At 45.3% G+C, this 27,932-nt stretch overlaps 1 protein-coding gene across 4 annotated transcripts; it reads right to left on the reverse strand.

Moving 5' to 3' along the window:
- Positions 1-88: 88 nt before the first annotated feature.
- LOC109437583 (uncharacterized) lies at positions 89-27,884 on the reverse strand. 4 transcript variants are annotated; one of them, XM_074315383.1, is made up of 8 exons: positions 27,611-27,846; positions 26,907-27,076; positions 24,886-25,012; positions 11,970-12,273; positions 10,672-11,885; positions 8,185-8,311; positions 5,754-5,984; positions 89-1,826 (listed from the first exon to the last, which is right to left on the reverse strand). In XM_074315383.1, exons 5-8 carry the CDS (start codon positions 10,894-10,896, stop codon positions 742-744), a joined length of 1,668 nt encoding a protein of 555 aa, XP_074171484.1. In that variant the 5' UTR covers positions 10,897-11,885; positions 11,970-12,273; positions 24,886-25,012; positions 26,907-27,076; positions 27,611-27,846; the 3' UTR covers positions 89-741. The 4 variants fall into 4 exon arrangements, with proteins under 4 accessions (XP_074171484.1, XP_074171483.1, XP_019572472.2 ...); XM_074315382.1 differs by having other exon boundaries at positions 5,742-5,984; XM_019716913.2 differs by having other exon boundaries at positions 5,886-5,984; positions 27,611-27,842.
- Between the last annotated feature and the right edge of the window lie 48 nt (positions 27,885-27,932).

The following is a 27,932-nucleotide window of genomic DNA, read 5'->3' on the forward strand; positions in this document are numbered from 1 at the left end:
CTCTCTCTTAGGTAGGAGTCCTCCTGTTACCAGGAATAATGTTTATACCTCAATTCTTGTTTTATTGAAGGAAACAATTCAGTCAAGAGACAGTTTGTGCAGCATAGGACACCAAGAAGTTTATTAGTAAAAGCAAGTACACTCCAAGACACGGAGTGGGCTGGCCCAAGAGAGGAAAGCAGCCTCTCCTTACATTGTGTGAGGATTTTTATTTCTATGGGTAGAATTGTCTCCACCTCTCCGTTTTCTGCCTCTCTCTCTGCTGAGGTGTCCCATCCTCCCTTCTGGTTCCCAAGGTTGTTTCTCCAGATGTAAGCATGAACCCATTAATTTCCCATCATTTATTTGAGGAGCTCATTAAAATGGTCCTGAGAAGCAGGATGTACAAGGTGTGATCAAGAAATATGGTTAATGTTTAAATTTTTTAAAATTACAGTAAAAGACACATTGCCATTAATGTCCCAAGTGAGAGCAGCTGCAAGAGGCCTCCTAACCAGGGCTAGTTCCCTCCTTCTGCTCATTTCTACCTTCCTACCTACCCTATCACTTCCACGAGCAGTGGCTAAAGGCTTCCTTACATGCACTGCATTTACAGGGCTTCTCTCCAAAGTGACTACTCATGCGTTTGAAGAGTTGACCAAAAAAACCTTTCCAACATTCTTTGCACTTAAAGGGGTTTTTCCTCCATTGTGGATCCCCTTATGAAAGGCCTTTCTATAGTCCCAGCACTGCCGGGGCTTCTCAGGTGTGGACCCGCTGGTGCTGCAGGAGGTAGGACCTGCGTTTGAAGGCCTTCCCACACGTGAGGCACCTGTACGGCGTCTCCCCAGTGTGGATGACAGAGTGCTGCAGGAGGTACGTGCTCCGGTGGAAGGCCTTCCCACATACTGCACACTCGTATGGCTTCTCGCCTGTGTGGACCCGCTGGTGCTGCAGGAGCTCAGCACTGCACCGGAAGGCCTTCCCACAGGCTGTGCACTCATACGGCTTCTTCCCCGTGTGGATGACGTAGTGCTGGATGAGGTGCGCTCTGTTGCTGAAAGACTTTGCACATTCTTTGCACTCGAAGGGTCTTTCTCCAGTGTGTGTCCTGTTGTGGCGAATGAAGGTCGAGCGGTGGCTGAAGGCCTTCCGACATTGGCCGCACTCATAGGGCTTCTCTCCTGTGTGGATGGGGCGGTGCTGCACGAGGTAGGACCTGCGCCTGAAGGCCTTCCCGCACTCTGTGCACGTGTAGGGTTTCTCCCCGCTGTGGATGAGGTAGTGCCGGATAAGGGTGGAGCTCTGACTGAAGGCTTTCCCACACGCGTCGCATTTGTAGGGCTTCATTCCCGTGTGAACTCGCTGATGGCGAACGAGGTACCACTTCCTGCTGAAGGCTTTCCCACATGCGTTGCATTCATAAGGCTTCATTCCCACATGAACCTGCTGATGGCGAATGAGGTACCACTTCCTGCTGAAACCTTTTCCACACTGCTTGCATTTGTAGAGGTTACTCCCTGTGTGAATTGTGGGGCCTTTTGCTGGTTCTTGTGGGTCACATTCCTGGAGAACATCTCCCCTAGAGACTCTCTCCTGTAACACCACGGAGTGCAGACCATTGTCTGTCCCTAATCCATCATCTTCAAGGCTCATTTTCCCAAGATGGGTCTCCTTGTGGGAGTCTGTCTCTGGCCTCATTTCCATACATCCTTCCCGATCACTGGCTTGCCCCAACCTGGAGTCTCTTGAGGATCCTGGAGTCAGGCTTCCCTTGAACAAGGCTCCCTCACACAAAGCTGGCTGAGAAGTGCTTTGCTCACTGGTCTGAAGTTTTGTTCTGTCACCTGAAGAGAATCCAGGACATAAAGGGGGACTTTTAACGATACAACTTGGAAGAAACAAAAACAACACTTCAGTGGGCAAATAAGGATGAAAACAGCACTGACAACTGCTGTGTTTTTATGTCCCTATAACCTAGGGACATAGGTTTCTCATGACCTTTTATGGTCCTTGTACCCTTGACACCATTAAAGGGAAAATCTGGATGGCAGGCTGGACCAGGGCACAGAGGACCTGGAGTGGAGACTCCACCTTACAGCCCAGAGTAAGGCAGGGAGGGCAATTTTGATAACACTGGGGGACATGTGCCCCAAGAATTGGTATCTCTTGGTACTTCGAGAGTATTGGGAAGCGGCCTAACAAGACTGGGAAGACAAAGTCATCTTCCCAGAGGAAGCGCCCCATGAGATGGGTCCTGATGGAGGAGTCAGAGTTGCCAGGAAGAGGGAGGGGCACTGGTTGAAATGGAAGGAGTTAGCATGGGTAGATCCACGCTTGAAGACTGCTGAAGAATTAAAGAAGAAAAGGCCACCAGATGCCTGGTGAAGCTGACATAGAAGGGATGGTTTCAGGAGGAAGGCAATAAAGACCTCAGAAGAGGGGGACAGACGGACACACAGGGCCAAATGGCACAAGAGACAAGTTTCTGCTCTGAGGCATCCGTGTGATGGTTAAGAGTGAGGGCTCAGGGGTCAGAATACCTGGGTTCTAGCCCTGCCACCATCCAGTGAGCTAATCTTGGATGGACTTCTTTCTTCTTTAAGTCGTAATTTCCTCATCTGAGAGACTGACTATGAGACACCCCGTTTCCCAGACTGCCATGAAGAGTAGATGAGAAAATGTCTGTAAAAGCACTTGGCACACTTCTTGACAGGAGTGTTTACTAAATTATGTGTCATTATCCTTATTCTTTGTGATACTTAATTTTATATGTAAACTTTGCCAGGCTATCATGCTGAGCTGTCTGGTCAAACACCACTGTAGATGTTACTGTGAGGTACTTTTTAAATGTGATTAACACTTAAATCAGCAGACTTTGAGAAAAGCAAACTACCCTTCATTATGTGGGTGGGCCTCAGCCAACCAACTCATGGTGTTAGGATGAGACCCCCACACTCAAGTCTGCAACATCAGCTCTTCCAGCTCACTGGTCTGCCTCACAGATTTTGAAATCACTGAGCCATCACAATCGCAACAGCCAACTCTTAAAGATAAATCTCTATGTACATATACATCCTATTGGTTCTTCTCATTGTTGCACTGGGCAATTAGGATGACAGCAGTGACATCAGCAAGAACAAGCCAAGGAGAGGGATCTCAGTAAAAACCAACTCTGCTGACACTTTGATCTCGGACTTCCAGCCTCCAAATGTGAGAAAATAAATTTCTGTCGTTCAAGGAGTGTGAACATGCACACGCGTGCACACGCACACACACCGAAAAAAAAAAAAAAAAAGAGGGCCAGCCCGGTGGCTCAGGCAGTTGGAGCTCCGTGCACCTGGCTCCGAGGGCTGCCGGTTCGATTCCCGCATGGGCCAGTGGGCTCTCAGCCATGGGGTTGCCAGTTCGGTTCCTCGAGTCCCGCAAGGGATGGTGGGCTCTGTCCCCTGCAACTAAGCTTGAACAGGGCACCTTGAGCTGAGCTGCCTCCTGGATGGCTCAGTTGTTGGTTGGAGCGCGGGCTCTCAACCACAAGGTTGCCAGTTTGATTCCTCGAGTCCCGCAAGGGATGGTGGGCAGCGCCCCCTGCAACTAAGATTGAACACGGCACCTTGAGCTGAGCTGCTGCTGAGCTCCCAGATGGCTCAGTTGGTTGGAGTGCGTCCTCTCAACCACAAGGTTGCCGGTTCGACTCCCGCAAGGGATGGTGGGCTGTGCCCCCTGCGGCTGGCGGCTGCGGCTGGACCTGGGGCTGGGCTGCGCCCTCCACAACTGGGAATGAGGGAACAACAACTTGAGGATGGGCGGCACCCTCCACAACTAGGATTGGAGGGACAACAACCTGACTTGGAAAAAGAAGTCCTGGAAGTGCACACTGTTCCCCAGTAAAGTCCTGTTCCCCTTCCCCAGTAAAATCTTAAAAAAAAAAAAAAAGTTAATGAAAAAAAAAAAAAGAACACTAAAACCAATCCACAGTGATAAAGTAGAAACAGTGGTTACCACTGTAGAAGGAGCTATTAACAAGGATGGGGCACCAGTAACCTGCCACGGTCCTGGAAATATTCACAATCTTGACCAGAGTAGCAGACACTTCAGTTAAAATACATGTAAAAATTTTAAGCTGAACCCTTAAGATTTGTGCACATTACTGTACAGCTCCTATAAAAAAAAAAAAAAAAAAAAAAAAAAAAAAAAAAATCAAGGAGATTTTAAACAATACATATACAAGTCAAGTGTATATATCTTTTCCAGAAATGAGACAACTCCTTCAAGGAACTTGTCTTTGTAAGTAGAGTGCACATTAGTTGTGGGCTTTTACAGATCGAAAAACATTTGTTTGTTTGATTTTTCCCCAAGTGTAAGTACCTTGAGCATATTTATATGTTGAGTAGACAGAGGATGAAGCACAGACAAGGCAGAAAACAAGAAGCAAGTTCCCTGAGAAGGTAAAGGAGTGATGTGGGCTCTGCTGGAGAGACTAGCCATGAACAGAAGTAAGACGTTGTCCACAGAGGACAAGAAGGGAAAGCACAGGAGTGAGATAGTCATAGATGAGCCTCTAAAGAGTCAGGGGCAGAAAGTAAAAGCACGTAGCCTTTAACATGATGTTGATTATGTGCTAGGATGTCAGTGATCGAGGAAGTGGTGACAATTTGGAACATGTCTGAGTGGCTGCAGAAGCTTGTGCCACAAAGAGTGACCAGAGGCACAGAGTAGACGGGGGGAGACCTGATAAGAATGTCTGGCATCATCCAGGCAGGAGACGAAGGATGAAGGTGGAGGTGATGAATTCAGGAGACACAGATAGTGTCAAATGGGCAGAACTGCGGGTGGATGGCTGCTTGGTCTGATGGAGGCAGAGATGTTGAGGTGCTCAGTCTTCTCACCTGCTTGGACGGCAGGACATTCTCTGACCTGGGGGTGGGGAGGAGTGGGCATGATCACGAGTGTCTTCTAAGCATGGTGAGCCCTCTGAGACACTTAAGTAGAGATTAGGTTCGGAACCTAGGGCTGGTGGCGGGGTTGGCCAGACACTCACTGCCTGAAGGACCACCAGAGAGGAAAGACCGTGCATCACTGTGGAGGACTCCAGTTACACGCAGAAGCACAGATGTGGGGCCAAGAAGGTCACACATCACCGTGGTGTTTCTCAGGACAAGTAGGGCAAGGAGAAACAGTGCAAGGGGTTGCTTCTGGGTGTCTGATGGGCAAACAGGAGGATGGATGGATGGATGAAGGCGGGACTGAGTGGGCTACAGAGGGCACATGGTGTAGTAGTATTTTCAGGGAGAAGAAAGGCCTCTTTTCCTCTGAGTCCAGAAGGAAAGGTGTGGTGTCACTATCACTCATGGTTAACTTAATTACATGGCTACAATAAAAACTGACTTTTGTCGACCCTTTCTACAGACCAGGCACTGGGCTAATACCTCATTACAACTTCAAACCACCCAATCACATAGGAACTATCGTCACTAATATTCCAAGAGCAGGCTGAGATGACATAAGCCCAGCCTACTGGCTCTGTTCCTGGTTACACAGCTGAACCATATCCCCAGTCCTGAGCACCCAGGTGTAGCCAAATGCCCGGATCCTGCCAAAAGAACACATAGAAGGGAAGGATACGTGCAAAAGAGTGTGATTTCTCCCTCCCCCCATTGTTTCCCCTCCATCAGCTGGGTTTTGCTCAAGTCACCGCAAAGCTGCATCCAGACATTAGAAGGTTCCTGGGTCTCTACATAATGGTGTGGCTCAGAGCTGACCTGTTGACGTACATATATCTTGATGAGACAGAGAAACCAGAACTCCCAAGAGGTCACAGAGTTTCACACACAAGTCCAGAGGCGGTGGTGCCCTTGTATTCTGAAGACTGCCATGACTCCACCTGACCACCTGTTGGCGCCCACCTGTTGGACAGATGCTACGTGAGATGCCTCTCTCCACAGTCCACAGCTTTTGCCCATGCTCTAGCAGGTGGGTCAACTCTGTCTTGGGAACCGGATGCCCTGTTGATGGAGAAAGAAATCAGAGACAGGTGTTTTGCTAAGAATGAAACCTCTCCGTCCTGTTTGGGACTTCATGACAAAGACAAGACCATGAATGAAGCTGCTCCCAAAGTAAAGAAAATGCTGAGGTGAGACCTGGACACCAAGGGCACAAGTCCTACTCTTGGGGTACAACTGCTGTGGAGGATGGTGTTGTCTGTCTACACAACACCACTCCCCCTTGAACTTCACCAGTCAGAACTACCACTCTACTTTCACACATAGCCACGGGCACCAGGAGGTGAGCCCATCCTTCCAGAAGGTTCTCCGACACTCCCTGATTCAGAACCCCCTATGGATGCCTGATTACAACTTCAGACCAATAGAAACAAACTCTCCTGGGGTGAGGCCTAGGATCAGTATCTGTGAAATGTCCCCAGGGAATTCCCGTGCCCAGAGAGAACTGAAAACTACTGGTGCAAACAAATGGGCAGATAGCATCCCAGATCATCAGTAATGAAAGGTAGGCAGGGAAGCTGAGCTGGATACTCATTCTGAAGAGAAAGCCCTTATCCCCACGTGGGAAGAGAGGGCTGCACAACGGAATCTCAGTCACTGCCACCTCCTACATCCCCAAAAGGGCACCAGTGCCCAGTTCCGGGAGAAGAGCAGACAGCCTCATGCCACTGAGGACATAAGCAGACTGCTGCTTGCCCAAACCCATGTGCCAGTCCCACCTGGGGCTTCTCCTTAGGTGCCGTGTAAACATCCTTCAGGGGGAAGGCAGTGTGAGCCAGTCTTTCTGTAACGTGCAGCCAAATACATGTCAATAGAGATGGGAGGGTTCTTTGAACAAGTCCAGTGACTGAGGTACCAGGACCCAATGAAGTTGCAACTGGCAGGTTTTGATCCATAGCCCAGGATCCATTCACACAAGTCTCAGTAAAAGTCACTGATGCCTGGCACTGAGCTGAGGGGCTCAGGGAGGAGGAGAAAAGGTGAATCACATGGTCCTTTGGCTCTGCCAGGAGCCGAGCTAGCTCTCACCTTAGGGCCTTTTCTCATGCTGATTCCTCTACCTGGAGGAATCAGCCTTCACCTCCCCTTCTAGCTAGCTCTTAGCCTTTGAGTCTTAGCTCCAATGTCACTTCCTCAGATGCCTTTTTTGAAGCATCTGTGATAGGTTATGACCCCATGGTTATACACTCCTAAACTCCTCTTACTTTTCCTTCTACAACTCATCATAATTCATCTAATTCATCTAAGAACTGATGTCTATCTTCCCAGCTGAACTCAGAGTGATAGGTCTGCAAAGCACACAGCATGCCATCATTACTGATGGTTTCTCTTTAAACCAACACACTTTTTATTATTCCTAAATATTTTATTCTAAAAGGGAACTGTTTTGCTCTGGTAAATGAAAAAAGTCAATTTCATTTCCCACCATCAAAAAGTCACCATCAAAACACAACAAATAAAATGAAAATAATGCCAGTAAGTCCCAGCGAGCTCATGTAAATGGTTAAGGACTGTGAGCTGGAGGCTGTTTCCTGGTTGAAAAGAGAAATTAGCCCCAATTAGGGGACACAGAAGACTCAACACTGATCCGAGACTTTCTGTTGACAATGACAGCATGCCAGACAGAGAAGGAGAAAGGACTAGCTTTCTCAGGGTGTCCACCCATGGCACTTCATGACATCTCTATGTACTTTCTATGTCATTTCCTACCCCAATGGAGGACTATGGTCCAGGCCTCAGGAAACATGATGATCATGTGACACCAGGGGCCTTTTTACCAAGATTGTGTTGTTTAGGAAGAGCCCTAGGTGGCACTGATGACAATTGCCATGTGGGGACCTGCCTGACTCACCCTCTCTTAAGAGAACAGCCAGATCACCCACAGCCCTGCTAACTGGGTCGTAGGGACATGTTAACCCAACCAGGCTGGGCCAGTCAGCTCCCCTCCTGTGGAATCTAGAATACAGACCTCAGACTGAGGCCTGAGTGTGCTGGGCACTGGGATGAGGGTTTGTGTTTCAAAGGATATTGTTTCTACCCCAATGATCCCTGATGCAGACATAAGGAGACCAGGCAGGAGGAGAAGGGACCAAAAAACAGCAGGGGCTGTGGGGAAGAGGGAAGGTAGCTTCTGTGACATTCTTGACTAGCCAGAAATCAAGAAGGTTGGGGTCACCCACAGGGGTGAGATGTGAGCACTTACCCAGTGAGACCAGGAAGCTGCAGGTCTCCAGCATCACCTCCCAATACAGGGACCTCTGGTCCAGGTCAAGCTGTCCCCACTCTTCCTGAGTAAAGGTCACAGCCACATCCTTGTAGGTCACCAACATCTGGAAAGTCAAAGGTAGTGGTGTTGGCTTTGTGTACTTTGACGGGATCAGAACCTGCCACTTAGTCGCTGGTGAAGGTGCAGAGGCCCAGGCCTGAACCACCGAGGTCTTCTGAGGGCTGAGCTCCACACAGGGCTCTAAGGAATAGGAGGACATGGCCTGTGGACAGAGAAAAACCTCCCTGGAAAAGCCACTGGAATTGACATAGACAATGACATTCCCAGGAGGACTGTGTAGCAGACAGTAAGTACTCTGGGATATCAGAGGAACAGGGAAATAATCATGAAAATAATTCCAACAGTGAAAACAGCAGCAGCAGCAGCAGCTGAGCCTCCCTGGTGCTCGCCATCTGCCTGCCCCCGGCTGAGGGCCTCACACGCCGTGGCAGAGGGATTGTCTCCAGCTCTGGGGCCAGACTCCCGGGTTTTTGAATCAAAATCCCTGACTCTGACACTTGCCAGCTGCTATGTGAATGTGGGGAGGACATCATATCATTTCTCTAGGCCTCGATTTCCACATCGGCACAGTAATCATTTCCATTTCACCAGGCAAGTCTGAGAACTAAAGAAGAAATGTTCACACAGCAAATACTGCAGTGCCTGGCACTCCAACGTATTTTGGGACTTTTACTAATCCTCCAGCAACCCATGAGGTAAATGTCATCATCACCGCCATGTCACAGTCAGCAGCCCAGGGCTCAGGCAGCTCTAGAAAGTCACCCAGAATCTCACAATTAAGGAGGAGAGGCAGGATTTGAACATCCATCAAAAGAAGGCCCAGAATTGCCAAAAGATGGGCAGGTAGGGGTCAGGGGTATCTTAGCTACAACTAAAGCAGCTAAGAAAAGACTATCCTAAGAGCTTACACTGATACACAGAAAGGATTCGGAGAGACAGCCCTGCAGAGACCTAGGGACAGGGACTCAGACAAAGGGAAGTGCAAGGGCAAAGGCTGCAAAATGGGCAGGAGTTTGGCAAGTTCAGGACCACCTGGCTGGGTGCCATGAACAAAGGAAGATCTGAAGAGGAGGAGCATGGAGGTGTCACGGGGCAGATCCAGAAGAGCCCTTCCGGCCACAGCGGGAGTTTGTACTTATGGTAAGAGTAATGGGAGCTCCTGAGGGCGAGACCCATTCATTCATTCAACCATTTACTAAGTACCTTCTACAAGCCCAGACCTTTCTAGGTCTTGACATAGAGCAGCAATAGGCACTCATGGTCCAGGGCTGGAAACAAATCCTAAACAAGCAACTAAGTAAATGAGCAAGACAATGTCAGAAGGCCCTAAAAATTCCAAAGACAAGAAAATAGAGCAAGGAGACTGAAGAGATTACAGTTCGCTTTAGATGGGGTGACAGGGAAGGCCTTTCAGGAAGGCACACTGGAGTGAGTCTGAAAGTGAGGGAGGGAACCACCTGGACGGGAAATTAACGAGTAAGACAAGTACTGACAGTGATGAGAGCTATAATGAGGGGCACTCAGGGTGACTGCGAGAGAATTACCTGGGCGTCTCTTGTGCATTTATGTCCAAAATGACACTACCCTCCTATCATTACTATTTGCATGGACTCACTTTTCAAATAAAATTGAACATCTTAAACAGGAAGATGGATTCACTACTGTCTTGGGACGCCAGTTCCACTTGCTGTGAAATAAAAGATAAATTCCTTGGCCTTTTCGGCTCCCAGCCTGCCTGTCACCTTTTCTTTCCTAGTGTAGGAGCAATTCCAAAAACGTTACTCTTGCCTCTCCCCTACCCGTTCAAAGGATATTGTTTCTACCCGAATGATCCCTGATGCAGACATAAGGAGACCAGGCAGGAGGAGAAGGGACCAAAAAACAGCAGGGTCTGTGGGGAAGTGGTTAGAGGCCAGGGAGGCCCAAGGGTCAGCCTCCCGCTATGGGGAGCCTCTAAGACCGACACAGGCCGGGGAGGCATCTCTCCGTGGAAGCAGCTCCCGGAGCGATGCTCCCTGGCCCGTGCTGGACACTGGGCACATATCACCCACGTACCCTTTTTAGTTCCCTCAACCCAGAACGAGAAATTGTTAGTATTCCTATTTCATACCCAGGAAAACAGAAGCTCAGGGCAGCAGCTCAGGGGGCTTGCTCAAGGTCACAGCCTCGGAAGAGCTGTCCCACTCATGCAACGTGGGGTTAGGAGTCAGGGGAATTACAAAACCTACGTCTCTCCCTTCCACACAGCATGGCAGAAGCAGGACCCGACCCCTAGAGCCCCTGACTTTCAGCCGAATGTGACCTCATCCCGGGGCTCCGAGACACCACGGCCGGGACAGGGCAAGAAGTCTCCAGACACTGCCGTCCCAAGAGTGCGAGGGGCCTGGGGCACCGTCCACTCACCTGCGCCGTCTCCATCGGAGTTGCCATTGGACTGCGTGGTGGAGCTGGGCGTCCCGCGGGCTCAGCCGACCTTCCCCGTGTCCCACGAAGGCGCGGGCGGAGCCGTCCCTCTGTCCTAACCCCGCTTAGTCCCCAAAGACCCGCCACGACACCAACGGACATCCACTCAGGCAACGTCGGAAGTCCCCAACGCGAGCCAACAACGTCCCCTTTCGCTGGCGTCATCGGTCTGGCGCACACCGCCCTTCGCGGAGCACAGCCTTCTGGGTAATGTAGTTTTTTTTCCCTTGCATCCAGGAACACGAGCGATGCTCCGCCTCTTCTAGGAGCCAAGGGCCGAGAGGCCTAGAAGGAACGCTGGGAGGGGGCATGCAGAAGTTCCAAAGAAGGAGGGGGGAACCTTCGGATATTCCTCAAGTAGACCGGTTGTATTTTCTGCTTCTTGTTATTTCATATACTTTTAATGGAGCGAGTAGACACACTATATTGTAAGTTTTTAAAACTTCGTATTTCCTTCTGCCTCAACATCCCCATAAATATGCTGTTAGCACCCCACCCAGGTGACCAGGTGCACCAGTGGGATCAGGCTGGCCCTGACATAAGTTCCCTTTTTTGTCCTCCCCTTTGAGACAGGCCATGTAGCCTAGGAAATTGACAGCCCCCTCCAAGGTACAAAGTGAAGTGTTTCACTCGTTACAACAGTAACAAAGTGAATGTATCCAGTGCCTGCCGCTGGAGAAAAGTAAGCACCATTTTCTTCCAGCTAGGCTGATCCCTATAACTGGGACCTGCCCTTTAGCTAATTATAGTGTCATTATAATCTCATTTGCATTGTGGTTACTACAACTCCCATCATATATCTGTCATATCCGTACCAGAAGAACCAAATAAGAAAAAGCAGAAATGGAAGGTCCCTCCCAGGGCAGCAGATAAATGAACTATATCAATGGGACGTCTCCAATACCCCTGCCCTGGGATAGATAATTACCCCGATCTTGACCTCCTCAGAGCGACTCCTCTCTGAGTTCACCCACATTTTCCTCTGAAGTGTGTATTTTAATTTTAAATAAATCACTTTCACTGTCTTGGATCTGTCTCTTGAATTCTTTCTTGTACAGAGACAAGAATCCAGTCACCGCTGCTCTGGGTTGAGTCCTCTCTTGGACAGCCCTGCTCCGGGTTGAGTCCTCTCTTGATCAAGGCGAAACCTTGACCTAGAGACATTCCAACACATCAATGAAATCCCCTCATGTCATTTGCCTGTGTACTCACTCCCAACTCCCAATAATGACACTTACCTAAGAGTCCTCATTCTCTCTCTCTCTGGGCTCTCCTCCTGTTTGGTTGAGCCCCATCTCTGGGCACTCATCCCATTTGGCCCCTACAGTGGGGTGGGGTGTTCTTATAAAAGACGCCCCAGAAAGTTCTCTTGCTCCTTCCTCCATGTGAAGACACAGCAAGAAGGCTGTCTGTGAACCAGAAAGAGGGCTCTCACCAGACACAAAATCTGCTGACACCTTGATCTTGGACTTCCAGCTTCCAGAAGTGTGAGACCAAATGCTTTCTTCCTACTATGACGGAGCCTGTGTGCAAAGGGGGTATCTTATCCCCAAGATAAACATTTGGTTATTGTTTGAAGATGATGTCAGTGATACAAATAACTATTCTAGAAATTTCTAAATAGAGTGAAGGTATCAAGCTCTTTCCTCTCTTTTCTGTACAGACTGTATTTTGAGGTAACTGAATAGATTATGGAAAATTCTTCTTCATAGAGGATTTCTAGCCAATACAGGCAAAATAGCAATAGGATACAAATGTTTCAACAGCTCATAAAATAATCAACCACCCAATGATCATCACTGCATGCAGACACAGATAAAAGATGCATGGCAAATTGGTATTGGATAAGAAAACACTAACATTAGGACCTAATCATTAAAAACAAACACGCAGACAGACATCAGAGTGGGCTTATGTGATGCAGTCAAAATTTCTCAGCACTGTGTATGTGTGTAGAGTATTATGGCCAAAGGCTGAATCTGGATTTCAAACTTATTTGGATGGCAAGACTATTCACTGAAATAGGGGATGTTGTAGGCAAGATGGTGCAATTCTGTTACTCACGATGAGCTCAAGGTGTGTTTGAGACATTCAAGTGGAGACATTGGATTGAGATGGGGGAGCATTTGGAACAGATTCAGGATCTGAGTTGCAGCTGAACACAGACACCGACTGGCTGAGGAGCCTGAAGGACAACTAGAGAGGAAAGGCTACAACATGGCAGTGAAGCCAATCCCATCTTTTGATGGCTTTAGTCAGATGTGGAATAGACAAGATCAAATATCATAATGGTCTTTTTAAGGACACACAGGCCAGGGAGACATCATGCAAAGGAATGCCTTTGAGTCTGATGGACGAAGAGGATGACAAATAAATGAATGGAGAATGTGAGAAACAGTGGGATGCACAGTATAGTAGATAGTCGTTTCAAGGTGAAGAAATATCCTTTTTCCAGAGTTGGGAATGCAGTCTACAAGAAAAATGTATGAGGTGTGACCAAAAAATACAGTGAATGTTTAAATTTAAAAAATATATTACAATAAAAGACACATTGCCATTAATCCCCCTCAAATACTCCCCCTCACTTCAAACACACTTATCCCATCATTCCTGCCACCTGCTAAAGCAGTTCTGGAAGTCCTCTTTTGTGTTGTACTATCGTGGCTGCCTTGATGTCCTGAATTGATTCAAAACATTTACCTTTCATGGTCATTTTGACTTTGGGGAAGAGCCAGAAGTTGCACGGTGCCAGATCCAGTGAATAAGGTGGATGAGGACACACTGTAATGTTTTTGACAGAAACTGCCATACCAGAAGCGATGTGTGACATGGAGTATTGTCATGCTGGAAGATGAAACCATTTGCCCATTTCTCAGGCCGTTTCTATGCACATCATTTCCTTTTTAAAAAAATATATTTTATATTATTTTTTCATTTTTTATTTTTTAAATTTTTTATTGGGGAATGTTGGGGAACAGTGTGTTTCTCCAGGGCCCATCAGCTCCAAGTGGTTGTCCTTTAATCTAGTTCTGGAGGACGTAGCTTAGCTCCAAGTCATCGCCGTTTTCAATCTTTAGTTGCAGGGGGCGCAGCCCACCATCCCATGCAGGAATTGAACCGGCAACCTTGTTAAGAGCTCGCACTCTAACCAACTGAGCCATCCTGCCGCCCCCTCCAGCAGCTCAGTGGCATTTCGTTGGCTTCAGTCTAGTTGTGGAGGGCGCAGCTCACTGGCCCATGTGGGAATCCTACCAGCAACCCTGTTATTAAGAGCTCGCACTCTAACCGAGCCATCCAGCTGCCCCACATAATCTCTTAAATGCTCTAATAAAGCCTTATAATATTCAGAGTTCACTGTAGTGTTCCTGGGTACAAACTCAGCTCACACAATTCCATCAAGGTCAAAAAACACAATTAACATCACCTTGATGTTAGATCTTGATTGATGCACTTTTTTACCACGATAACTGGGAGACTTCCATTAAGAACTTTGAACCTTGGTCTCAGCATCATAACTATAGACCCAAGTTCCATCTCCTGTGATAACATGTCTTAAAAAGCTGGAATCTGAAGTGGCATGATCATGCAGCTCCAACGAAAATGACAAACACTGTTGCTTTTTTGACAGTCAAAATATATGGAACAAATTTCGCACTCATTCACCTCATGTTCAAATCTGTTGTTAAAATGCTTCAAACAAAGCCATAAGAGATGTTCAGATCCTCAGAAATTTCCCTAATAGTCAATCACCTGTTTGATCAAATCATTTCGCTTACTCTTTCAACATTCTCTTGGGTTTTTGATGTTGAAGGATGTCCCGATCTCTCCTCATCTTCAATCGATTCACAACCATTACAAAATCACTCAAACCAGTTGTAAACTATCTCCATGGTCACTACAGCATCACCATAAACTAATTTTAACATTTTGTCTGTTTCTTTAGCACTTTTTTACAGTTTGAAACAAAAATTCATGTTAATATGTTGTTTGCGATCCATGAGTTATGACACACTTTAAAACACACCTTCTCAGGTGGCTGGATAGTTCAGTTGGTTAGAGCATGAGCTTCTGAGCAACAGGGTTGCTGGTTCAATTCCCACATGGGACCAGTGAGCTGTGCCCTCCACAACTAGAGTGAAGACAACGAGCTGCCAACGAGCTGCCACTGAGCTGCTGCTGAGCTCCTGGGTGGCTGGATGGCTCAGTTGGTTAAGAGTGCATGCTCTCAACAACAAGGTTGCCAGTTCTACTCCCACAAGGGATGGTGGGCGCCCCCTGCAACTAAGTTTGAACATGGCACCTTGAATTGAGCTGCAGCTGTGCTGCCAAGGGGTGGCCGGATGGCTCAGTTGGTTACAGCGCGTGCTCTCAACAACAAGGTTGTTGGTTCTACTCCCACATGGGATGGTGGGCTGTGCCCCCAGCAACTAGATTGAAAATGGCAACTGGACTTGGAGCTGAGCTGCACCCTCCACAACTAAGATTGAAAGGACAACAACTGGACTTGGAGCTGATGGGTCCTGGGAAAAAACACACTGTTCCCCAATAAAGTCTTGGCAATACACACTGTTCCCCAATAAAGACCTGTTCCCCTTCCCCAATAAAATCTTAAAACACACACACACACACACACACACACACACACACACACACACACACCTCTTAACCATAGCTCACATCCAACTGACTGCACCAAACAAGTTGAAACTTGTCACCCACTGTTACTGTTACTAAGGTTCGATGTGCCACTTGCCAAATTGAATATCCCTGCCTTTCCATTGGATGGCACTCGGCAGCATCATTCACCATATATTTTGATCACACACTGTATATTACTACTATCCATTATGATTAATATTATTACATGGATATGTGGGAGAATAGATGGGTACACCCAGTTTAGATCACAGTTTGGCAGCTTTTTAAGTACTGAAACATGCACGTACTTTGAAGTATTGGCACAAGAGAAATAAAACACATATTTATATAAAGAATTCTTCTATGCAGTTTATTGTTTCAGGTCTTAGGCTTAAGTCTTTGATCCATTTTGAATTAATTTTGGTACATGGTGACAGATAGCAGTCCAGTTTCATTTTTTTGCACATTGCTATCCAATTCTCCCAGCACCATTTATTGAAGAGGCTGTCTTTTCTCCATTGTATGTTTTTTGCTTTTTTGTCAGAAAATTGTCTGTCTATATTTATGTGGTTTTATTTCTGGGTTCTCAATTCTATTCCATTGGTCTATGTGTCTGTTTTCCTGCCAATACCATGCTGTTTTGATTATTGTTGCCCTGTAGTACAAGCTAAAGTCAGGGAGTGTGATACCTCCAGCATTGTTCTTTTTTCTTAAGATTACTTTGGCTATTCGGGATCCTTTGTGGTCCAAACAAACCTGATGATTTTTTGTTCTATTTCTTTTAAAAATGCCATTGGGATTTTGATGGGGATTGCATTAAATCTGTATATTGCTTTGGGTAATACACTGTTGTTGGGAATGCAGACTGGTGCAGCCGCTATGGAATGGCAGTGTGGAGGGTCCTCAAAAAATTACAAATAGAATTACCGTATGACCCAGCAATCCCTCTCCTGGGTACCTACCCAAAAAATCTGAAAACATTTATCCATAAAGACATGTGTGCTCCAATGTTCATTGCAGCTTTATTTACGTTGGCCAAGACATGGAAACAACCAAAATGTCCTTTGATAGATGGATAAAGAAGTTGTGGTATAAATACACAATGGAAATAGGACCATTTGTGACAACATGGATGGATCTTGAAAATATAATGCTAAGCGAAATAAATCAGACAGAAAAAGCAGAGAACCATATGATTTCACTGATATGTGATATATAAATGAAAAACAACAAAAGAACAAGACAAACAAATGAGAAACAAAAACTCACAGACACAGACAATAGTTTAGTGGTTCCCAGAGGGTAAGGGAGGAGAGTGGTGGTGATATATGGTGATGGAAGGAGAACTGACTCTGGGTGGTGAACACACAGTGGGATTTATAGATGATGTAATACAGAATTGTACACCTGAAATCTATGTAACTTTACTAACAATTGTCAACCCAATAAACTTGAATTAAAAAAACACACTCTATGCCTATGTTCATTGCAGCTTTATTTCTAACAGCACCAAACTGGAAACAACCGAACAGCTCATTAATAGGTGAATGGACAAACAAATAATGGAATAGCTAGAGAGAAAAGAATACTACTTAACAATAAAAAGAATGAACTATCCACATAAGCAACACTGATGAATCTCAAATAGTTATGCCATGTGAAAAATATCAGAAAAAAGGGTAAACACTTCCTAATTCAATTTATATAAAATTCTTGACAATGCCAACTAATTTTTTGTTGAAGAAAGTAAATCACTGGAATCCTATAGCTTTGGGAAGGGCAAGGAGAGATTATAAAAGGGCACAAGGTAAATCATGAATATGTTCAATGTGATTATGATGGTTTTATGAGCTTACATGCCTGACAAAATTTTTCAAATTGTACACTTTGACTATTTATAGGTTATTGCATGCCAATTATGCCTTAGTTAATTTTCTAAAAAATAGTTCAAAAAAAACAAATCTGGATCTCCCACTCGTTTTGGAAACCAGAAGGTTTAACAAGCCAATATTGAATCCACTCTTTTTCCTTATTCCTAGGGGAGGGCAACCCTGAATCAGCACAGGAAATCCTGGCAAGTAATGATCTGGGACAACACTGGCTGGATCCCTGGACAATGGGATCTCCATTCTCTACCCTCATTTCCCTGCCTTTACTGCAATGCACTTGAGGTGAACAGTCCAGAAGGACAACAGGAATTCATACAAATTTAGACTCTTTGCTCTGACAGTGACTTCAGCTACAGGAGATACACAGCTCAGGAGATCCTGTGGTTCCTCACAGTCATAGTCATCAGATTTGTGGAAGCACATTTAGAAGAGACATATTCCATCTAGTTTCCTGCAGGCTCCTCCACTAACTATTAATCACACCCAGGATTTCAGTACCAATTATGGTTGAAACCTGGTTCCCATAGTCTGAGAAATGACAGCAGTCTACAGAATTATGAACATCAGGACACTTGGCTCCTTTGTAGAACCTGGGGAAAGCTTCCCCTCAACAGTGCTGGGCATTATGTGACACCCTCTGGGAACAAGAGGCAAAATCATGCTGTTATAAAGGCACTGGAGCATGCCAAACAGGTGACCCAGCCTCAGGGTGACCTATGATCTCAAAATAAATGGAGGCCACAAATTAGGACTACAAAGCATTGCATTGGCTCCTAGGTGGTCTTGGGCAGAAATGCAAATTAGGCTGAAACTGGAATGAGAACTACTCTCTATCATGTTGTCCCTGCTGAGGCACATGTGTTGAGGGCCCACCAAAGCAGTCCATCCCTTCATACAAACCAAGCCCAATTCTGTTTTCTATCCACCCTGCACAGTCAATACAACCCCCAAGATTAAAGGTAGCTTCAATAATAAGACTTTTATTGCACAAACCAGAACAATGGGAAGCAGACAGTTACCAGTTGTTGAATTGGAGTGTGGAAAATCAACTACAATTGCCATGAGAAACCAACAGTTTCCACGAAGAAGGTATCCTTCCCTGCAAGCCTACAACAGAACCCACTCTTGGCCCAAACTGGGTCAGATTCATACTCAATCAGAAAAGGGAAATTATTGGAAGGGTACAGACTACTCAAGATTTCCTCCAGCAAATGGGAGACAGCACAGACATACGAGGTGTGATCAAGAGATATGGTGAATGCTGCTGCTGAGTGCTATCCAATGGAAAGTTGATGTTGTGTTTTTTTTTACCTTGATGGAATTGTGTGAGCTGAGTTTGTACCCAGGAACACTATGGTGAACTCTGAATATTATAAGGGCTTATTAGAGCATTTAAGAAACAATGTGCATAAAAAACAGCCCAAGAAATGGGCAAATGGTTTCATCCTCCATCATGACAATGCTCCATGTCACACATTGCTTCTGTTACAGTTTTTTCTGTCAAATAAAAACTTTACAGTTTGTCCTCATCCACTTTATTCACCAGATCTGGCACTGTGTGACTTACGGCTCTTCCCCAAAGTCAAAATGACCATGAAAAGTAAATGTTTTGAATCGATTCAGGACATCAAGACAGCCACAATAACACAAAGGAGGATTTCCAGAACTGCTTCGGAAGGTGGCAAGAACGATGGGATAAGTGTGTTCAAAACGAGGGGGGTGGTATTTTGAGGGTGATTAATGGCAATGTGTCTTTTACTGTAATAATTTTTTATTTATTTAAACATTCACCATATTTTTAATCACACCTCATATGCCTTGCCTTAGGTACATCAGGGTAACTGATGAAATGCTGTGCAAGGCAGTAGAGGTGAGAGGGCTTCTACCAGAGAAACTGGCATGATGTAACTCTGGCAAGGGCCCTGGTGAGTTTAGAATATGCAATACAGCTGCAGTAAGTCTCACACATACATGGAACTCATGGGAAATTTCCCCCCTCTGGATATTTGGAAGTATGAGGTTAAACTTCAGTTAGATAGCTCCCTCACAAAAGCTGTCTAGTGTCATTATAGTGAACAAGGAGACAGTACCTTTCCTTCAGGTCTAAGGTCTTTCTCAATTGTGGACTCTCTGGAGTTAAACAACATTAGATGTTGGAGTGAAGGGTTTCCCATATTTCTTGCATTCATGGGGCCTCTCTGTGGTATGAAATTTTTGGTGGAGATTGAGGCTTGAGCGTTGGCTAAAGGATTTGTTACATTTGCTGCATTCATATGGCCTTTCTCCCGTGTGAACTACCTGGTGTTGAATGAGGACAGACTTTTGCCTAAAGGATTTCCCACACTGGCCACACGCATAAGGCCTTGCTCCAGTGTGAATACTGTAGTGCTGAATGAGGCTAGTGCTGCGACTAAAGGATTTCCCACATTCAACACACTTATACGGCCTTTCTCCAGTGTGAATTCTCTGATGTTTAGTAAAGACGGCTCTTCTGCTAAAGGACTTCCCACACTGGTCACACTCATAAGGCCTTGCTCTACTGTGAATTCGCTGGTGCTCAACGAGGCTGTAGCTTTGTCTGAAAGATTTCCCACATTCAGTGCACTCATAAGGCCTTTCTCCAGTGTGACTTCTGTTATGCCGATCAAGTTTAGATTTGGATCCAAAGGCTTTCCCACATTCCTTGCACTCATAAAGCCTTTCATTAGTGTGAACTCTCTGGTGTCTAATGAGAGTGGCTCTTTGGTTAAAGGCTTTCCCACACTGGACACACCCATAAGGCTGTGCTGTGGTGTGAATTCTCTGATGTTGAACGAGGGTGAAGCTTTGTCTAAAGAATTTCCCACATTTGTTGCACTCATAAGGCTTTTCTCCAGTATGAGTTCTCTGGTGCCGAACAAGATTGGATTTGCACCCAAAAGCTTTCCCACACACCTCACACTCATAAGGTCTTTCTCCACTATGAATTCTGCAGTGTTCAATAAGGTTGGAGCATTGACTAAAGGATTTCCCACATTCGCCACACTTATAAGGCCTTTCTCCAGTGTGAATTCTCTGGTGTATAATGAGGGTGGCTCTTTGCCTAAAAGATTTTTGACATTCACTGCACTCATAAGGCCTTTCTCCAGTGTGGACTCTCTGGAGCTGAACAACTGAGTACTTACAGCAGAAGGCTTTCCCATATTTGCCAGACTCATAAACCCTTTCTCTAGTGGAGACTCTTGGGTGGTAAACAAGACTGTGTTTGTGGCTGGAGGCTTTCCCACATTCATGCAACTTTAAAGGATGTTTTCCAACATGAAAAGGATCCCCACACTTGGAGATTTTGTTTGACTTTTCACTGTTGTGAATGACTTTGTACTGGAGGAGGCCCAAAGTGGCAGGGAACTCCTTTACAACTTTCCTACAGGTGAATGGATTCCTGGACACATGAAATATGCAGCTCTTTATAAATGATGCCCTGTCCACGTCCCTCTTCTCTGCACTGAAATGAAGCTGGTGTATGTTTGCATGTGCACCAAGCAAGTATGGTGTCTGCCCAGGTAGATCAGCCAGGTGCAAAATGTCTTTCAGGATTGGGACACACTCCTCACAGGGGTGAATCTTCTGGGTGGATGGACCTGCCTTTGGAGTCCTGACCTGTGACAAAGCTTGTACAGAAACACTCTGCTCAGACAGTGTCTCTTCATTCTCCACTGCATGCCAACAAACTGAAAGAAGAGAAATGCTGATGAATCATGCTGACTATGATGGGAGAGTATCAATCATGTCCTTTTAACTCTGTATAATATGATTTGACATCTTAAAAAACCTTGATGGTTGGGTAGACAGTGCACTTGAGCAATAGTATAGACCAAATGCACCTAATAGACAAATACAGATCATTCCACTGAATGGCAGCAGAATATACACTCTACTCAAGAACACAGCAAAATTCTCCAGGATAGATCATGTGATAGGCTACAAAACAAGTCTTAACAAAGTTAAGAAAACTGAAATCATGTCAAGTATCTTTTCTGAACAAAACGCGATAAAGGGGAAATTAATAATAGGAGGCGAACTGGAAAATTCACAAATATGTGGAAATTAAACAACACACTCATGGACAAAAAAAAAAAAAATGAAGCAAAGATGAAATAAAAAAATATCTTGAGACAAATGAAAATGAAAAACACAATATACCAAAAGTTATGGGACCTAGTAAAAGAATTTCTGAGGGAAGATTATAGCAGATACATATCTACGAGTACATTAAGAAAAAAAGAAAGATCTTAAGTAAACATCCTACCTTCACACCTCAAGGAACTGAAAAAGAAGAACAAACTAAGCCCAATGTTAGCAAAAGGAAGGAAATGAAGATTAAAGAGAAAATAGAGAATAGGAAAACAATAGAAAAAAGTCAAAACTAAGAGATTTTCTTGAAAAAGATAAAATTGACAAGTCTTCAGCTAGGCTACAAAAAATAGAGAAGACACAAATAAAATTATAAATGAAATATAGGACATGACAATTGACACCACAGAAATACAAGGATCATAAGAGACTACTACAAAAAACTATACACCAACAAAACCTATAAAAAAATGAATAAATTCCTAGGAACATACAACCTAACAAGACTTAATCGTGAAGACAAAAAATCTGAACAGACCAATAATGAGTAATGACATTGAATCAGTAATCAAAAATCTCCAAAAAAGAAAATCCCAGGACTTGATGGCTTCACTAGTGTATTCCAGAAACACTTAATACCAACCCTTCTCAAAAAACTGAAGCAGAGGAAACACATCCAAAGTCATTTTACGAGGCCAGCATTACCCCGATACCAAAGCCAGATAAAAACTCTACAACACAAGAAAATTACAGGGCAGTATTTCTGATAAACACAGATGAAAAGATTCTAAACAAAATTCTAGTAAACCAAATTAACAGCACATTAAAAGGGTCATAAACCATGTCCAACTGGGATTTATCTCTGGGATAACAAATTAGGTAAGGATGTGGAGAAAAGGTAACCCTGGTACACTTTTGGTAGGAATGTAAATTGGTACAGCATTATGGAAAACAGTATAGAGTTTCCTCAAAAAATTATAACTAGAACTACCATATGATTCAGCAATTCCATTTCTGGGTATTTTCCTAAAGGAATTTAAATCAGATTCTCCAAGAGTTACCAGGACCCTCATGATCACTGCAGCATCATCACAATACCCAAGACATGGAAAAACCTTAATGTCCATAAAGGGAAGAATGGATAAAGAAGATGCAATATATACATACAATGGAATATTATTCAGACACGAGAAAGAAGGAAATCCTGCCATTTGCAACAACACGGATGGACCTCAAGGCATTATGCTAAGTGAGGTGAGCCAGACACAGAAAGACAAATACTGTATGATCTCGCTTATATGTGGAATCTAAAGTAGTGAAACTTAGAGTAGCAAAGAGTAGAATGATGTTTGCTGGGGGCTGGGAGAATGGGCAAATGGGGAAGTGATGGCTGAAGGGTACAGAGTTAGCAAGATGAATAAGTTCTGGAGATCTATACAGTAGTGTCTATAGCTAACAACACTGTAATGTACTCAGATGCTTAAAGTTTGCTAGGAGGGTAAGTCTTATGTTAAATATTCCTACCATACACACACACACACACACACACACACACACACACAATATAATTTTTATAATAATAAAGAAGGGGTGGGAAGAAACTTTGGGAGGTAATGGATGTTTATGTCCTTGATGGTGGTGATGATTTTCATGGATATATACTTATCCCCAAACCCATCAAGTTGTATCCATGAAATATGTAGCTTTTTACATGTCAATCATTCCTCAATAATGTGGTTTAATAATGTGGTTTATAAATAAATAAATAACACATAATATTTACTAAAAGGCACCAATGGCTGAACTTTAAAAATGTAATCATTACTGGGGTTCAATTTATACCTAGGGATCCCATCACTTTTACACACTGTACCCTTATAATCTTAAGAAAGTAACTAAATATAAAACAGAAAAATAGATATGCCTCACCTGAACTGTAGTCTTTCCTAAATTTCCCAAAGTCATAGCACCCATTACTGGAAAATATCCCATATTGGGTACAGATGCTCTAACATGATGAATAATAAGTTTACATTAACGTAAGTATTTGAAACAAAATGGCTTAATAAAATGGTACCCCATAGTCCACCCAGTTGAAATAGTTAATATACCCTAATGTAAGTTAAAACAGGGCCTTTAAGGATTAAAACATTATATAAAATCTAACATATAAAGGAGTGAGTATCCTCACTGCTTCTCCTTTCTACAGCCCAACTGTGCCTGTTCTTAAATCTAGAAAAATTAGAGGGTACCTCTGGTGGATTACTACAGCCCTAATGCTTTGGCCTCATCATTAGTACCCTATACACAATATAAGGTATGATCAAACAATACTGTGAATGTTTAAATTAAAAATATATATATTATAGTAAAAGACACATTGCCATTAAACCCCTCGCTTGGAACACATCCCATTGTTCTTGCCACTTTCTGAAGCAGTACTGGAAGTCCTCTTTCATGAGTGTCTTTAGTTGTGCTGTTGTGGTTGCCTCCATGTCCTGAATCATTGTGACTTTGGGGAAGAGCCAGGTGTCACACTGTGCCAATAAGGTGTCTGAGGACACACCGTAATGTTTTTATTTGACAGAAATTGTCATAACAGAAGTTATGTATGACACGGAGCATTGTCATGATGTAGGATGATTTAAGGCACAGTTTAAAATACACCTTCTCTTGGCCATAGCTCACTCCCTACTGCACCAAACAAGTTGAAACTTGTCACACACTGTTACTAAGGTTCAACACACCACTTCCCATTTTGCAGATCCCCGCCTTTCCATTGGATAGCACTCGGCAGCAGCATTCACTGTATTTTGTGATCACAATGAAAGGCTCTGTTTCACACATCACTTCTGGTATATGGCAATTTCTGTCAAATAAAAACATTATGGTGTGTCCTCATCCACCTTATTCACCGGATCTGGCTCTGTGTGACTTCTGGCTCTTCCCCAACATCAAAATGACCATGAAAGGTAAACGTTGTGAATCGATATGGGACATCAAGGCAACCACAATGGCGCAACTAAAGACATGAAAGAGGACTTCCAGAACTGCTTCAGAAAGTGGCAAGAACAATGGGATAAGTGTGTTTGAAGCGAGGGGGAGTATTGCGGGGACTTAATGGCAATGTGCCTTTTATGGTAATAATTTTTTAAATATATTTAAACATTCACCATATTTTTTTATACCTTGTATCAATATTATTAAAATTATTGACTCAATCCAAACTTGAAATACAAGGTGCCAGGGATCTGGACACATTTATCCTGACAGAGAGAAGGCAAATAAGGAAGGATTCATTAAGCTGATTGCCAGACTCCTGAATCCCTTCCTTAATGCTTGGGGCTACTTGGCATCGTACACAAAGCTCAACACTGGCACCCACAGCACATATGCTGAGAAAGTGGGAAAGTTAATAGAGCCCATGGTCTGGCTGTGGAAAGGGTCAAGCTGCCTCTGGGGGGGAAGAGGACAGAGAGGCACCAGGATACTGGGGCGGGTATGAGAGTCTTACCCAGCGAGGATATAAGTGCCAAGTTCTCCAGCATCACATTGAGGTACAGGTGTCTCTGAGCTTCATCAAGGAGGCCCCACTCCTCTTGCGAGAAGAACACAGCCACATCGTCAAAGGTCACACAGTCCTGCCATAATGGGGACAGATCATTCTATGATCAACTTTTTTTCTAGGATCCCAAGTTCATCCACCCAAACATCCACCCCCTGCTCATGCTCCTCCCAATGTCCCTGTCTTAGAGGAGATATCAGGCCACAGATACCCACTCTCTTCTCACGGTTTCATGATCATTGTGTCTGCCCACAGCAATGACAGGCACATGGGCAGAGAGAAGCTATCTAAACTGAGCCTGGCTTTAGGGCATATGCCCTCTTGTCAGGCAATTCCCCTGGAGTCCCTCAGATCGTGCCTCCCAGACACAACCAAATGTGACCTCACCCTTCACCCTTATGTCCTCAATGTCATGGGCTGACGTCATTCACTCTCTACATCACCCTTTCTACCACACCTTTCTCTCAGTCTTGCTCCAGCAACCACTTATACCTTCCTGCCCACACCACAGGCCTCTCCCTGGCCTTCCCACATGTTACATGGCATCCAGATGGTGCTTGGTCAATTGAAACAGGTCCAGTACTACCCCAGAAGGCCAATGGTCCCCACTGTCAGATAGGATGAAACCTCTTCTGAAGGCCTCCCTGGCCAGTTCTGCTCCTTGCTTCAACCTCACCTACTCAGAACAACATCAGATCTCAGAGACCCATGGCCTTCCTCCACTTGTGCAGCATTTTATGCCCCTTTCCAGCCACTGCCTTCTTCTCTCCATCTAAACATCATTTAAAGTCCTGTTGCAGAGGTCCTCCAACCCAGGCCCAGTGACTTCCATAAATGGTCATTTATGCCCCAGTACTAATCCATCAATCTGGGTGGAACACCCCAGGCCACACCATGCATCACAACAAAAACCTGCTAAGTCCAAAGTGTGAATAAGCAATAATCGGAACCTCACTGTCATCTTGTCTCAATTATTCCTGTCCTTTAACATTCCCCTTATATCTACACTTCCCATGAAAGCCTTGGACAGATCATTCACTCTCCCATAACCTTCCCATGGCCACTTCTCTCCTTTGTCTGTGTTTGTGATGCCCATCAGGTACCCAAGCATCAGACCCAGTTACAACCCCCCTCCCCAGCTCCCCCCCCCCTGTTTTCCCCCTTGCTCAGCTGCTAATACCATTACCACGATGACCAGGATCCTCCTCCTAATTGTGACCCTCAGCTACACCCCAGTGCAGACAATGGCCACCACCTTTTGGTTGTCTCCATACTGAACTCCTCAGAGTTCTATACCTTTGTGGCCGTCAACTAATCGCTCTCCACAATTGTTCTTTGGAACATCTCAGACTCTTAAGATAGCAAAACTGACATCCTCAATGAAAAGTAACCTTACTATTCTGGTTAATGGAGTTTTCATCCTTCCATCTGCTAACCTCTAAAACTCTGACTCCTACCTTTCTCTCTCTCATCCTTAAAATCTGAAAAATTGGGTGGCCCTCATTAAAAAGCTGATCCAGAATCCAACCAGTTCTTCCACCTCTAGGGCCACCTCACTGGTACAACTACCCACACTCACCTGAAGTATTGCTGACACCTCTTCTCTATTATTCCTCTCTCATCCCCACACCTATAGTCTGTTCTCCATGCTGCAGCCACAAGGAGCCTGATCTGGGTGAGATCATCCCTGTCCTCTGCTCCCAACCTCCTACAGTATTTCTTCCATCACCTCTAGAGAGACAGCCAACTTCTTATGGAGCCAATCCAGGCCTGACACCTTCCCACCTGCTCTCAGCTCTCCTTTCTGTCTCATGAGAAAGGATAACTGTAAGTCCCTGAACAAGCTCAGCCTCACCTCCCAGCATTAGCACATTCTGGTTCTTGTATCTGGAATAATCTTTTATACCTCCTCATATTGCTTACCAGCAATATGAACCATTCTATATAACCTCCAGCCTAGATTTACGAACCTGGGCTTAGGGTTTCTTCAGGGTCCCCAGGCCAAAGGATTGGAAGAGTGGCCGGCAGAGTCCCAGGACACAATCCTAGAGACAAAAAGTAGGATCAGGACCACCGAGGGGCTGGAATATCCTCCACTCACCTGGGTACAGTCCATAAGTGCTTCTGTAGTCTTGGGAATCTGGAGAAAGAGGGACATCATTAGAGGGATATAATCATGGCAGTTCTCCATAGGCTCAGGCCTCTCCTTACCCCTGTGTAGCCCCGGAGTCAGGTGACCTGGGATGACTGCATTGTCTCTGAGCCTCAGTCCTCAATGCTGACTCTTACAGCTATGTGACCTTGGACAAGTACTCAACCTCCCCATGCCTCAGTGTTATCATCCCATTCCCAGTCTCCCAGTCTGTTCCAACTTTGAGCGACTTTGAAAATTTATTCAGATCATGTGCCTCTTCTGTTCACAACTTTCCATAGCTACCAGCCCATGGTTTTCTGAGATTGGAGGTAAAACTCACTTTGCCATTCCAGGCGCTAATGCTTCTGGCTCAATCGCCCCTCCACAACTGGATTTCAGATATGGGGACCCTATCCATGAGCTCCCCACTGTCCTGGATGCTGGTATCTATACTGAATAGACACGAGCAGGTACCCTGCCCCCGGGGCTTTAGTGTTCAGGTGGGGTAAGGGCCTTGATGGCCGGGGAACGCGCACTCACCTGAACTGGGCTCCTCAGCGCGGTCGCCGCCATCCGACTCCGTGAGTGGAGCCGGGCGGGGAGGGAGGGCCCCCTAAGAGGCAGGACAGTGGTAAGCCATCACCCACCGCCGACGACCCTCAGACTAGCCGTTGTGCAGTGGACACAACCCCTCCGCGAGCGCCTTCTCGCTCTAGTCACCTCCAGCCCGATTCCTCGTTCCTAATACTGCGGCTGCACGGCAGAGCAGTCAAAGTGACAGTCACCAGAGCGGTGCCGGAAGTTCCGCCCAGATCCTCTGGTCCAAACGTGGAAACGCCCTGCTTCTGGGTGTTCGTTGGCT

This window comes from Rhinolophus sinicus, linkage group LG11, assembly GCF_036562045.2.
Source record: "Rhinolophus sinicus isolate RSC01 linkage group LG11, ASM3656204v1, whole genome shotgun sequence".
In the NCBI taxonomy this organism is placed as follows: Eukaryota; Metazoa; Chordata; class Mammalia; order Chiroptera; family Rhinolophidae; genus Rhinolophus; species Rhinolophus sinicus.

Bases quoted from the DNA above. Each gene is read 5' to 3' on its own strand.
- LOC109437583 (XM_019716914.2), bottom strand. From the start codon at position 27,643: ATGGCGGCGACCGCGCTGAGGAGCCCAGTTCAG. The intron at 27,077-27,610 runs GTGAGTGCGCGT...CTCTTTCTCCAG, and splicing joins CGCTGAGGAGCCCAGTTCAG to ATTCCCAAGACTACAGAAGC. The intron at 20,969-24,885 runs GTAAGACTCTCA...CTCTTCTTTCAG, and splicing joins GGCACTTATATCCTCGCTGG to TTTGTTGGCATGCAGTGGAG.